The 13,712-nt window shown below is 55.9% G+C and overlaps 1 protein-coding gene across 1 annotated transcript in view; it reads left to right on the top strand.

The window, feature by feature from the left end:
* Window positions 1-10,091, top strand: part of PDE2A (phosphodiesterase 2A) — a 106,433-nt gene extending 96,342 nt beyond the window's left edge. The window contains exons 12-29 of the mRNA XM_019649322.1: window positions 307-418; window positions 896-935; window positions 1,073-1,136; window positions 1,533-1,605; window positions 1,756-1,933; window positions 2,252-2,364; window positions 3,023-3,100; window positions 3,990-4,112; window positions 4,777-4,847; window positions 5,127-5,249; window positions 5,598-5,685; window positions 5,923-5,970; window positions 7,015-7,089; window positions 7,238-7,337; window positions 7,595-7,707; window positions 8,106-8,144; window positions 8,272-8,378; window positions 8,719-10,091. Coding sequence (XP_019504867.1) covers window positions 307-418; window positions 896-935; window positions 1,073-1,136; window positions 1,533-1,605; window positions 1,756-1,933; window positions 2,252-2,364; window positions 3,023-3,100; window positions 3,990-4,112; window positions 4,777-4,847; window positions 5,127-5,249; window positions 5,598-5,685; window positions 5,923-5,970; window positions 7,015-7,089; window positions 7,238-7,337; window positions 7,595-7,707; window positions 8,106-8,144; window positions 8,272-8,378; window positions 8,719-8,929 — 1,756 coding nt within the window. The 3' untranslated portion in view covers window positions 8,930-10,091. The remainder of the gene's footprint in view (window positions 1-306; window positions 419-895; window positions 936-1,072; window positions 1,137-1,532; window positions 1,606-1,755; window positions 1,934-2,251; window positions 2,365-3,022; window positions 3,101-3,989; window positions 4,113-4,776; window positions 4,848-5,126; window positions 5,250-5,597; window positions 5,686-5,922; window positions 5,971-7,014; window positions 7,090-7,237; window positions 7,338-7,594; window positions 7,708-8,105; window positions 8,145-8,271; window positions 8,379-8,718) is intronic.
* Window positions 10,092-13,712: the final 3,621 nt, after the last annotated feature.

Genomic DNA, 13,712 nt, shown 5'->3' with positions numbered 1-13,712 from the left:
GAGGAGACGCAGACTCAGTCTGGGTAAATTCGAAGTCAGAGGAGGGAAACATGGCTCTGACTTCAAGAAACAATAGTCTGAGGAGGAAGACACATTCTGGTCTAGGAGAATTAGAGCCCTCCCCTCAGGGAGCCCCTAGTCTGAGGAGGAAGCTGCCCCAAGCTGCCTGTGCTGTGAGCAGCCCCAGTAGAGGAGAGTGATGGTTATTAGCTGGTGGGTCTCTGAGTGCACTTCCTGGAGGAAGGGAGAAATGGGGAGAGAATTTGTCATTCCTTCCCTCCAGTGACCTCCACCCCTGTCCCCTAGGTTCACAGACCAGGATGAGCGTGTGATCCAGCACTGCTTCCACTACACCAGCACGGTGCTCTCCAGCACCCTGGCCTTCCAGAAGGAGCAGAAGCTCAAGTGTGAGTGCCAGGTGAGTGACCGGCCTTGCGCCTCTCTCAGGAAGCAAATCACCCAGCTCTCAGCCCCAGAAAGTCATCCATAAGGGAAAAGTCTATGTCTATTTAAACCACCCCAGGGAGATTACCTAGTGCCCTGGAGGCCTCTAAAACAGGAAGGTCAGGAGTTTTTCAGGGCAGTGCCAATGGCTGCAGACACTGTGTCCCTCTAGTGTCCAACTTGGGTACTACAGCAACATCTGGGTGTCTGGATCCGGAGGCGAACGCACATCTGAGACTCAAGATTTCTATACACCTTCGCTGGGGCTGTTCCTCCCACTCCCTCACTTAGTAGCCAAATGATATAACTGCCTACTCTCTGCCAGTCTCCAGCATGCCCTGAGAGCTGTAGGGGAGGAATGAGAAGACCCTGGGTCTGTTGGAGGCAGGGGGCTGGAAAGGGTCACCTCCTGTAACCTGAACCCTTATGTTCTTCATTTTCTCCATTCCAGGCTCTTCTCCAAGTGGCAAAGAACCTCTTCACTCACCTGGGTGAGTGTACTGTCCTCCGTGCTTGGCTGTGGGGTGGGAGTGGAGGCTGGAGGTTTGGGAGTGAGAGGTGGGGGGTCTTGGCCTCAGTACTCCAGCCTGTTCTCACCACTGGCCCCCCATGTTTCTCCCTCTCACAGATGACGTCTCTGTCCTGCTCCAGGAGATTATCACAGAGGCCAGAAACCTCAGCAATGCTGAGATGTGAGTGAATCTACCCTGAGGGACGAGAGAGGCCCTGGGCCTGTCTTCCTCCTTTCCTTTTCTCCCCTCTGCTGCCTTCTTGTGGGACCTGTCACACTTTGTGTGATCCTCTATTCCATAGCATCCGATGGCAACAGGGGCAGGGCTCGCTTTGCTGGCCATGGGTCCTCAGCTCCTAGCAGGTGTGGCACAGAATAGATGCTACCAAACAAACAACAACAACAACAAAAAACATTGGCCTGTTCCAAAGTCGGGAGTCAGCCACCCTGAGAACCTCTCCCACAGATCACTCTTATGCAGCCTTGGAAATCCAGTCTTTGCCTCAAGTCCTGAGAAGTGGGGGGATAGTCTGAGAGGGGTGTCAGGGCCCTGTGGACCAAGGCTGTTTCCCCACAGCTGCTCAGTGTTCCTGCTGGATCAGAATGAGCTGGTGGCCAAGGTGTTCGACGGGGGCGTGGTGGAGGATGAGGTGAGGCAGGGCCGGGTGCAGGGAGTATGTGGCTGTGGTCCTGGGGTCCATGTGTCCGCAGGGGGCTGAGGAGCAGGCTGGACAGTTGATAGTCCGCTTTGTCTGGCCACTAACTTCTTCCTCCCTCCCTACCCATGCCTGGCCCTGCAGAGCTATGAGATCCGCATCCCAGCAGACCAGGGAATCGCGGGCCACGTGGCGACCACCGGCCAGATCCTGAACATCCCAGACGCGTACGCACACCCACTCTTCTACCGTGGTGTGGACGACAGCACCGGCTTCCGCACACGCAACATCCTTTGCTTTCCCATCAAGAATGAGAACCAGGGTGCGGGCTCCCGGCAGAAGGGTGGGGAGGGGCNTGTGGACGACAGCACCGGCTTCCGCACACGCAACATCCTTTGCTTTCCCATCAAGAATGAGAACCAGGGTGCGGGCTCCCGGCAGAAGGGTGGGGCGGGGCGGGGCCTGGACAGGACAGGGCGGAACCCATCAGAGGGCTGGCAACCCTTCCCCACCCTCTAGCGTCCTGGAGCAGAAGGGACGGGGTTTCCCAGACATGGGACATCCCTTGAGGGCACCCTGGGAGGGCAGATCCCTGCCGGACACATCCACCGGCGGGTCCTAGCCCTTCTCCGGCTCCCAGAGGTCATCGGTGTGGCTGAGCTGGTGAACAAGATCAACGGACCATGGTTCAGCAAGTTCGATGAGGACCTGGCAACAGCCTTCTCCATCTACTGTGGCATCAGCATCGCCCATGTGAGTAGGGACGGGCAGGGCCTGTGCAGGACCCTCGGCCCTCCACTCCACATTGGGTGTCCTTGCTCTGTCTAGATGGGTCCGTACCCCACCTGGGACTCAGAGGCCCGCTGCTGAGTTGCTGTGCAACCTGCAGTACCTACTGGTCACTTCTGGCCTCACTTCCCATCTGAAAATTTACTGTTTCCTGTCCTGCTCCTTTTAGGCTCCCAAGACCATGGGAAACCCCAGTTGTCACTATTCACCCACCCTGCCCCTGTCTCCCTTTGGAGGCAGCCTCAACCCAAGCCCCTGGTCAGCTTCTTTCTGGGAAATGTTGGGTCTCATTGTTCAGAGCTGGTAGCTCTGGCCTGGGACTCCAACCCATCAGTCCCTGACATTATACCTCCTCTTTTCTTCTCTTTCTGTGCTGTGGGCCTCAGGGCAGGTTCTGGAGGACATGCAGAGTGCCAGATCAAATACTAAGAGGCGCTGGGAGGAGGAGCAAGGGGCGGTCTAGATGAAAGTTGGAGAGGGCTCCCTACTCTGGGCTGGAGCTGGAAGGCCCAGCATGGGACAGGAAGGGGGATTCTGCCTGACCCCTGTGTCCCACTCCTGGGCATTCTGTGATTTCACAGACACCTTGCTTGAGCCCCATCTTTCTCTTTCTGCTCCCCAGTCCCTCCTTTACAAGAAAGTGAATGAGGCCCAATATCGCAGCCATCTCGCCAACGAGATGATGATGTACCACATGAAGGTAAGTCTTGCAAGGAGCTTCTGTCCTCCTTCCCAGGGTCCCAAGGTCCCCTGCAGCCCACCTGTTCCTTCCCCGCTTCCCAAAATCCTCTTGGGCTCAGGACCAGGCTGAGCTTTCTGATTACCCTCTCTTGAAGATGATGAGATAGACCCAGTGCAATGCCTGGTCTCCAGCTCTCCTTCAGGAAAGTGTCTTTTCCAGGCAATTGCTGGCTCGGCACCAAGGCTAGCAGCACCCAGCCCGGGGAAGAACCTGGGTTAGCCAGGTGTTCCCCATGTCAAATGGCAATTCCCACTTTGGAAATGACTAAAGGCCGAAAAGCCCACTCAGGGCCCTTCACACAGCTCCCATAGGTACAGGGCTCCTGCAGTCCTGGGAAGTCCTAATTATGATATTCCATCCCATTCTCAGACTCTGTGTCAGAAAAGCTGTCCCAGGCCTTAGGTCAGAATATTTGGTGGTCATTGCTGATTTAAACATTTCCTCTCACCTGTGCCCAAACCAAAGGGTCCCAGACTTTGTGGATAGGGTCAAAGCTGTAGTAAGAAAGACTGAGGTTAGGTTCTGGGATGGTCCCCCCAAATAAGTAATCTTCAAGTTATTGCCTATGAAAGGCTACCATGGTTTTAGGGGTATCACCAAGGGGTGTCCTCCACCTTTGCTGAGTGTAAGCTGTTACAGATAAGGGTGGTCACAGACAAGGAGGCATAGTAGATGGGCCACAGGGCTGTGAGGGAGGGTGGTGATCTCCTGCCCAGTGACAATCTGGAGTGGATGGCCCAACCGGGGTGTGCTCTGGGTGAGGGGTTCCCTCTGCTGTGGGAATTTGAGGCTGAGGACACTGGATGGGTGGAGGTCATCTTCTAATGCCCTGGCTGGTCCCCTGTAGGTCTCTGATGATGAATACACCAAACTTCTCCACGACGGGATTCCTCCTGTGGCTGTCATTGACTCCAACTTCGCCAGTTTTATCTACACCCCTCGCTCTCTCCCAGAAGATGACACTTCCATGGTGAGCTGCCCCCTGCCCCCCACCCACTGGACTGTGGAGGCAGAGGGTGTGTAGGCAGAGATTTAAGTTAGATGTGTACAGGAACTTCTGGCAAACCAGAGTAGTCAAGGAAGAGTATAGTGTCTCCTTTAGAGATGGAGTGGCCATGTAGTCTGCCAGCATGGGTTACGGGGCCTGCCCAGGGGCCAAGAGCTGGCTGAATGATTGCTGAGGACTGCTCCACAACCAACAATGCCCAGGGCACGTGGCCTCAGGGTTGGCACCTCGCTCCCTGTTTTTCTAAGATTTTGTGTCAGCTTGGTTCCAAGAGTTTTTTTTTAAAGTTCTTGGCTCTGGGGCAGCTGGTTAGCTCAGTTGGCTAGAGCGCAGTGCTCACACCAAGGTTGCCGGTTCGATCCCCACATGGGCCACTGAGCTGTGCCCTCCACAACTAGAATTGAAACAACTACTCGACTTGGAGCTGATGGGTCCTGGAAAAACACATTGTTCCTCAGTAAGAAAAGAAAAGTTCTTGGCTCTGACTAGGCATTACCAGTCTATGGTTCTCTAGCATAGACCTAAAGAGCTAAGACTCCAAACATTCTGGAGGCTTCAAGAAGGGCCAAGGCAGGGGCCCCATCTTGAAACCGACAGTCCTCTGACCCCTCCCATCTGCCCTCTACAGGCCATCCTGAGCATGCTGCAGGACATGAATTTCATCAACAACTACAAAATTGACTGCCCGACACTGGCCCGGTGTGTACTCCCAGCCCTCCTCCTCTGCGTGCAGGCAGCCCTGGTCTCTGCCTCCCTCTGTCCTCTACTCTTACATCCAGTGCCCCCAGCCTTCTGGGGAGGAGTCTCTCTGGGACAGCTAGGGAAGGCTCGGTCTTGTGGGCGCGGGGAGGATCCGCGAGCGAGAGGCCATTAATTCCTAGACATTGGGACCGTGAGGAATGAGGCAGGGCAGAACCTGGAAGGCTACCTGGAGGAGGAGAGCCTGAGGTCTGGGTGCCGCCCTCTCTCCCACCCCAGGTTCTGTCTGATGGTGAAGAAGGGCTACCGGGATCCCCCTTACCACAACTGGATGCACGCCTTCTCTGTCTCCCACTTCTGCTACCTGCTTTACAAGAACCTGGAGCTCACTAACTACCTCGAGTGAGTGGCTGCTCTTCGCCCTGATCTGTCAGCCCCTGGGGTCCCCTTCCCTGGGACGGGGAACCACCGCCTGTGTGACAGGCACTTTACATGCGCCGCCTCATGGGACCTTCTTAACAGCCCAGTGAGGGAGCATAGCCCCACTTCCTGGGGCAGCCTTGCTTTATAGTCGCACACCCAGGGAATGATTGGGCTGTCAAATTCCAAACCAGGGCTTCTCTCCAGGAAGGGGCCCCAGGTGTCCTGAGCTCCTGCCCGGATGCTGGACATCTCATCCTGCTGCTCCTCCTCTGGGGGCCTGGGGAGGGAGCTATGTCTGGACCGCTTTCCTCTCTGTCTCCCAACCAGGGACATCGAGATCTTTGCCTTGTTTATTTCCTGCATGTGTCATGACCTGGACCACAGAGGCACAAACAACTCCTTCCAAGTGGCCTCGGTGAGACCCTGCCCTCCTCATAGTGGGCACCCTCCCCGGGGTGTCTGGGAGTGTCACTTCTCCAGCTTGAGGAGAGGTGGGAGCTGGTGAGACCAGGAGCCTGAGGTTCTCCCAGGCTTTGTGCTGGGGTCTGAACTGGAGGGGGGCGGGCAGGAGGAGCAGGAGAATGCTTAGCCGGACAGGGCAGCTGCTTGGATCTGGATGGAAGGAGTGATGGCGTTTTCCTGGCTTTTCCAGAAATCTGTGCTGGCTGCACTCTACAGCTCCGAGGGCTCTGTCATGGAGGTACCACCATTCTGCCTCAGCCCCACCCCCACCTCCTATCCACATCCCCACATCTTCCTGTACTCCTCCTCACCTCTTACAAAGTTAGACTGTGACCCAGCTCCTATTCCCAAATCCTGCTCTTCAGACAGGCTGTGAGAGCTGCAGCCACCCCCAGGGCATGTCTAGCTCATTTTCCTGGATGGGCTTGGAGGGATGCAGGTGTGGATGAGGGTATGAGTCAGGCTGCAGGTTCTGCTGAAGCCCAAGTTTGCGAAGGGAGGACTTGTATTCAGCACAATTCTCTTTGCATGTCTGAAAATGCCCTGTGCAACCCCTCCCTGCCAAGCCCGGACAGGATGCACTCCCATCACACTCAGGTTTGCCTTAGATTGTTTAGTTTGGGTCTCCCCACCCCCAGATGAGGGCTCCTCGGGGCAGGGACAAAATCTGAGACATCTCTGAGTTCCTTGCACTTGGCACACTCCTTGGCACAGAGAGAGAGCCAAAATTCCAAGGTCAGCTCGTCCCATGCTACCCCCCACACCTTCCAGAGACTGGCCTTGCTTGTATGCTCCCAGAGATGAGGGGCCCATTCCCTCCTGGGAGGCCTGGTGGCAGTCCTGCTTCTGCCCTCCTCGCCCTGGGCTGAGCCCGCTTCTCCTCCAAGTGACAACCCTTCCACATCAGGAGACAGAGGCCTTGCCCTCACCTCACACTGCCTTTCCTTGTCAGCAAACAAATGTTAGCTGCATGAATTAATGTCTAGGACTCTGAGGGATCATTTCAGAATTATCCCAGCTTGAGAGCTCCTTAGAGCTTACCTTGTCATGTCCCTCCATATGACAGCTGAGGAACCTGGGGCTCGGAGTCAGCCAGAGCCTTGCCCAGGTCACACCAAGGGTAGAAACAGAGCCCAGCAAGGGAACTGAAACCCTGACTCTCATTTCTGCCTGCTCTGCTCACCTTGGGGGTTAGGGCTGGGCTGGGCCTGCTCCCTCTCTTGGGGTCAGTCTTGAGAGAAGCCCTCCATCCTGATGGACTCCATCACTCCCCTCCCCCCAGAGGCACCACTTCGCTCAGGCCATCGCCATCCTCAACACCCATGGTTGTAACATCTTCGATCACTTCTCCCGGAAGGTGAATGGGCTGGAGTAGGGGTGAAGGGGTGGAAGCTGGGAGCTGGCCCAACACAAGAGAAGGGGCTGATGGGTGGAGGCTCCTCAGGGCCGGGCAGTGGGTAGGGGTGTCTGGCAGGAGGCCGTGACATCTCCCGGCCCCTACCCAGGACTATCAGCGCATGCTGGACCTGATGCGGGACATCATCTTGGCCACGGACCTGGCCCACCACCTCCGCATCTTCAAGGACCTCCAGAAGATGGCTGAAGGTGCCTCCTTTTAGCCCTGGGTCCCGGAGTTGGGGAGGGGCCACCAAGAGGGGCATTTGCCTGGAGAACATCCCCAGTAGTTTAGACCCACTCCCTCCAGCATTAGCCCACCAGGCAGCCCCAGCCCCAGCCCGTTGGCGCTCATCCAGGGTGCTGAATTTCCTGGACCACTTTGGGGTGGGCCCTGCAGACCTTGTTTTTAGAGAGGGGGCCAAGAGGCTGGGCCCCACTCCTTGACCCCATCCTCTCCCCAATAGTGGGCTATGACCGAACCAACAAGCAGCACCACAGTCTCCTTCTCTGCCTCCTTATGACCTCCTGTGACCTCTCTGACCAGACCAAGGGCTGGAAGACCACGAGGAAGATTGCAGTAAGGGCTGCCCCTCCCCCTGGAAGGTGCAGGCTGCATACCCTGACTGGCTCTGTGGCTCCGGCACCCTGAAAACCCTTTCTGTGCTGAGCTCAGCCTGGCTATATTTTGGGGAAACAGAAATCTAGACTACCTCAGAGTGACAGATGGGGAGATTCAGAGAGGGGCATGGACTTACTTGGGATAACACAGCCATTCAGTGGCTGGTGGGAGGTGGACCAGAACCCAGCCACTCCCCCCCACCTGGGGCTATCCCTCTACCAGGATGGGGATAGTGAGGACAGGCCCTAAGGTGAGGCTGAGGGAGGCCTCAGTTTACCCCCTGGGGTATAGGCTGTGGAGGAGCTCATGTGGGTGGATCCCACTCACAAGATGTAATGAGAGCGTTTGCCTTTCAGGAGCTGATCTACAAAGAGTTCTTCTCCCAGGGAGACTTGGTATGTGGGGAGTGACCTCAGGGTTTCCAGGTTGGGTTCCTGGCCTGGGCCTGGGAGGGGTTGGGTTAGCCTGACCCTGGTGCCTAATGAAGAAAGCGGGGCGGGCCTGATGACTTGATGCTCATAGGAGAAGGCCATGGGCAACAGGCCAATGGAGATGATGGACCGTGAGAAGGCCTACATCCCTGAGCTGCAGATCAGCTTCATGGAGCACATCGCAATGCCCATCTACAAGTGAGCGAGCTCATGGGGACGGCTGGGGACTCTGCACAGAGAGGGTGGGGTGAGGCGGGCTGGCCATGGGCATCACAGCAGGCACAGGTGCTGGGCGTGGCCTGGCCCAGCTCCAGTGACCCACCCCCCTGCCGCTGGGCACAGCTGTCTCCTGCTTTGCCCCTAAATGGACCCTTTACTTCATCCTTGGTCCCCTCTGGAAAGAGACCATCATGCTGTCCTTGAGCATCCAGTCCTGTGACTCATTCTTGTAAAAGTTCTGCTTGTAGTATAGCCCTAGTCTTTCTTGCTGCTCGTTCTCTGACTTCTGACCTCTAACCCTGCCCCCATGCACCCCTAGGCTGCTGCAGGACCTGTTCCCCAAAGCGGCAGAGCTATACGAACGTGTGGCCTCCAACCGTGAGCACTGGACCAAGGTGTCACACAAATTCACCATCCGCGGCCTCCCGAGCAACAACTCGCTGGACTTCCTGGATGAAGAGTACGAGGTGCCTGATCTGGATGGCACTGGGGGCCCCGTCAATGGCTGTTGCAGCCTTGACACTGAGTGAGCCTCTCCCAGGATCCTTTCCTGCCCAGGCCTCCTCCTACAACCCTCCGTCGGCCTGGCCAGATGCTCTGGAGCCAGAGCCACGGATCCTGGGTTCTAGACCAGAACTTCTTGTGTGACCTGGGCAAGCACTGACCTTCTGGGCCTCAGCGTTCTTGTCTGTATAATGGAAGCAAGACTTCCAACCTCACCAAGACTTTGTCATTTGTCCTCTGAGAGCACAGGGGTGACCCATGAGCAGTGGGCTCTGCTCTGTGCCTCTGACTACACCTTGGCAAGTCCTCCCTAAGCCACTCCTCTGAGGCAGCCTGGGTGGTTTCTCCTGAGCCCGTCTTGCCCCACCAGATCTGTGTCCTTTTCCCCTCTCCAGGATCCTCATTCAAGGAGAAGGTGGGACTCCTCAGTGATTAGAGGCTAGGTCTTAGAGGGTAGGTGCTGCTGAGATACCCACCACTATACTTATGGTAGGGATGAAGACTGGGTGATTGATGCAGGGACCCTACAAAGAAACTGTCAGGGGGGCACTCAGTGCTCTAAGGAAAGGGGCTCAGGAAGAAAACAGGATGGGAACAATGGGCAGGAAGGATCCCTGGGCTGGGAGACCGGCCCCCGTTGAATCAGCAATGCTTCCTCCTGGCTGTGTGACCCTGGACAAGTCCCTTCCCCTATCTGGATGAAACAGTAGGGTGAAACAGTTTGTTTTCTGAGACCCCTTTTATTTAGATCAGAGTCCCCATAGGTCTGGAACCCCAGGAGAGACTGTGGAATGCCCCTTCCACCCTAGGGCAGATAGCTGACTTTGAGTCCCTCAGAGGCCCCCTGAGTGTACTCCCTTAGCCTGAGCCCCACCCCCATTCCTGCAGCCAGAGAGGGACCTGGCGTCAGCCTTGGCAGGGTGTCTCTCCTTTTCAAGGCCATATCCACCTGTGCCCCGGGGCTTGGGAGACCCCATAGGGCCGGGCCTCTTGGGTCAGCCCGGCAGCTTCTCCCTTCTCTCTTGTTCTGTACTGTGTTGTGGGGTGGGGGGAGGGGGGCCACCTGCCTTACCTATTCGGAGTTGCCTTTAGAGAGATGCGTTTTTCTAGGACTCTGTGCAACTGTTGTATATGGTCCCGTGGGCTAACCGCTTTGTACATGAGAATAAATCTATTTCTTTCTACCAACACTCCCCCATGGGGCTTTTTGAAGACTTTGTGAATGGGGTTGGGGGGAAACAGAATTGGGGGAGGCACATGCCCACTGGAACTCCCTGGCTACCGGAGCCCCAACTAGAGCTCCCTGGCTACCGGAGTCCCGAACCCTGGTGCCTAATCCCTTTTCTGGGGGAGTCATAGACCTATTGGGGTACCCCTGGCCCAGTCCTGTGCCAGAATTGTGGGGCTTAGGGGTAGGTAGCAAGTGGGGAGGCATGGGCATGGAGCAGTGAGAGGACATGTTGGCTGGCAAAGATTGTGGACTGGAAAGGGCGAACGGAGGGGCTGAAGCAATCAGGGAGGCTGCCTGGAGGAGTCAGTCTTCTCCTCCTAGACCCTCTGTCTGCTGGTCTACCCTGGTCTTGAGTGCCCATACAGTTAAGGCCTGGATCTATCAATCCCATTCTAGCCACAGGGATGTCTGTCTGTGTCCCCATAAGTCCTGCCAAAGGAATACCCCTGAGTCTGTTACTGACGACACCAGATGTCGTCTTGGGCTGTGTCTGTGGAGTCATCATCCCCCGCTGCTCTCCAGGCTATGAAAGTGTTCACCTCTGCATAGACAGAAGGGCAGAGTCCAGACTGGGGACCATGAGGAAGCTCTAACTGGAAACGTCTCCAGACCCCATCCCGTCACTTGCCTTCGTCCCTCCCATCTCTTCTCCCAGTTCATCTCTTCCCGCTCAGTAAAGGTTGACGTGAGGGCTGTCCACTGGGGTCTGCTTTCCTGGGGCAGGGAGGAAAGGGAGGGCTGGGAGGAGATGGACAGGGCCCTCCTGCAACCACCTGCAATGCCACTGGGACCACAGAACCTTCTGCTGCTTCTGCCCCACAGCTTGTTATGGTTTGGAATCTCTGGACTGAATGGTCTCAGGGCCTCTAGCTATCCCTTGGGGGCTTAGACTCCAGGCCCCTCCCCTGCCCAACCCCCTGCTTTGGGCTCCCCCAGCCTGTCTCTGTCCTCTCACAGTTCAGGACCCAGTCTGACCAGGTCGGGGTAGTAGTCAGTTCCTGGACCACGGCTGACAGGCAATGTCTATTCTAATGGTGCCCGGCTGTCACCAGTGTCAGTGTGGGCTGGTGTAAGTACTCCATTATGATCCCCAACCCTGAAAGTGTGTGCATGTCCCTCTTCCACGAGCCTTTGGGCAAAGGGGAAGTGCAACCTGGATACAACCCTGGGGCTTTACTTTCTCCTCCTGCATCTGATGTTTGTCCTCAGCCCAAATTTTCCTTGAGGCCATTTAATCCCATTCCAGGCTCATGCGGTGATGTCTCTCTCCTTGCCACCAAATTGACTGAACAACTCACAAACGTTTTCTTGTGCATGCAGGACCCTGGGCTGAGGCCCAAAGCTCACTTTGTCCTTGTCCCTGATCTGTACAGTCTAGCATCCTGGTGGTGGTGGGGGGTGGACAGATCCAAACTCAGACACAGGCCATAACTACCCTATGGGATGTCTGGGGCTACAGGTAGGATCATAACCCTGAGAAGAACCACAGTGAGGTTTAGAAGATGAGCAGGTATCGTTTTCCTGTGGACAAAAAGGAACAGGCTCTCCTGGTAAGCAGAAACTGCTCATACAAAGGCTCAGAGAAGGGGAGTGACTGGCACACAGGGAATAGTGAGATGGAGGGGGACAGAAAGCCAGATCAGGGAAGGCCTTGAATGGCAGGCTGTGGAGTTTGGTTTTATTTTGGGGGCAGTGGGGAGCCAGGGAAATGTTGTCAGCAGAGTGGTTCAGACATGCATTTGAGAAAAATCCTGCTGGAGAGCAGAGAAAGCACTGCAAGGGGAGAACATAGGCAGGGATCATTCTAAGGGTGTTCTCTGGGCAAGAGAGGGAGGAATTCAACACTTGTATTAGAACTTGGTGACCAATGGGATGGGGTTGGGGGCAGAGAGAGGACCGGGAGGTGCCCAGGAAGGTGGGGCTCCTGTGGCCCCATGAACAACCCTGGGTGGCTGCTCAGCTCTGCCCTCATCTGCAGCCAGGTTGGTTGGAGCCTCTAGCAGGAGGTGAGCTCCCTGGGAAGAGGGATGGGGAGGCTGTCCAGAGCTGCCCAGGGAAGTGGGCAGGACAGAAGGGAAGCGAGGTGGTGCGATGAGGGACCATGGGAGGGCTGTACCTCTGCACAGAGCCTGAGGGCATCCCTCAGCAGATGGAGAACACAACGCTTGGCCCCAGGGCTTCTTGTAGTTACCCTGCCCTCTCAACTTAATGGTTTCATTTTACGAAAGCTTTACAATGATTCTGTGAAGTAGGTACTGTCATCTCATTCTGTAACCATGGAGCATGAGGTTCAGAGTTCAGTAATCGGCCAAGGTTGGAGTGTGTGGACAGTACCTGGGGGAGACAAGGGAGACTTGGGGTTGAGGAGGGAATGAGGGGAAGTGGGAAGGAGGAGGCGGCATGGCTGGTGTGAGGAGGGTGAAGAATGTTAGGGGAGACCTCCTACCTGACAGAAATTTGCATTGCTGGGTTCTGTCTCCTGAAACACAAAGCAAGAGTTGTCACCCTATGCTAGAGCTTCACCTGGAACCCCTCTGCCTCACTCCCCTCTAAGGGCTCTTTTTCTTAGAGGAAGGAGATTCAGGACAGGGTCTTTGTCTCAGTCTCTGCAGGACTGTCATTGGGGGGTAAGGGTGGAGAGCTAGTGAGTTGGGGCCCCAGAGAAGCATCTGGGATCAGCTCTCTGCGATCCTTGGGTGGGAGAGGGGCGAGATAAGAGGTTGAGAGGGTGAGACATGTAGTGCAGCTCTTGGCCACGAGATGGCACCAAACTCCTGTCCTCATCTTCACAGAGATCCAAGAAGTCTATGTGGGGTGTGTGTTGCGAGGTTCACCTCATTCCTGTCTACTCATATGCATCCCTCTCATATTCACAAACACGGAGGCATTCTTACACAGACACACACACTCATTCTGTTTTACACACAGACACACTCTTCATGCAAACTCCATACAGTCTTCTCAGGGTACTCTATACAGACACTACAGGGAAAACGGGAAATGTTTCTTAGGAGCCTCCAGCCTCTTTAGCGACTGTCTATACAGGACTGATGTCCTTCAGTTCTACACCATGTCCCATGGGGGTGTCTGCCTGCTGAGCGGCCTCCCTCTGCAGAAAAATCCCTGGGGAGGTAGGACCAGTCTTGTGATCAGGTGGCAGAGCCCCTCCTCTGGGCATGAAATAACTAGGAGAGGGCACTGCAAGTCTTGCTCCTGTGCTGATGAGGCAGGAGATCAGAGCAGGAGCCAGCTGGGTATGAAGGAGCATGCAGAGCGGGCTAGGCCTCAGGGGGTCTTGAAGTTTAGACGGGGAGGACGGGGACAGGAAGTGAGGGAATTGCAGGTAGACCAGGAAAGCAGATGGGGGCGTGGGAAGGTGTCGAGGCTGTGCCCAAGGTCTCACTGCCCTCGCTGCTCAACCTCTCAGGGCTAAGTCTCCTTGAGAAAGGGACTGGTGGGGCCTGGAAGTGGGGTAGGTGGGGCAGGGAAGCCAGCTAAGGATGGCATGAGGTGGCCCAACTGGGTAGGGGTATGCTGAGAGAGGATGGTGGGAAGATAGTATTTTCTTTCTTTTTAAA

The sequence above is a fragment of the Hipposideros armiger genome, unplaced genomic scaffold, assembly GCF_001890085.2.
Source record: "Hipposideros armiger isolate ML-2016 unplaced genomic scaffold, ASM189008v1 scaffold_132, whole genome shotgun sequence".
Lineage (NCBI taxonomy): Eukaryota > Metazoa > Chordata > Mammalia > Chiroptera > Hipposideridae > Hipposideros > Hipposideros armiger.
Note: the sequence above shows the minus strand (reverse complement) of the source record. Positions and strands in the feature narration are given on the sequence as shown.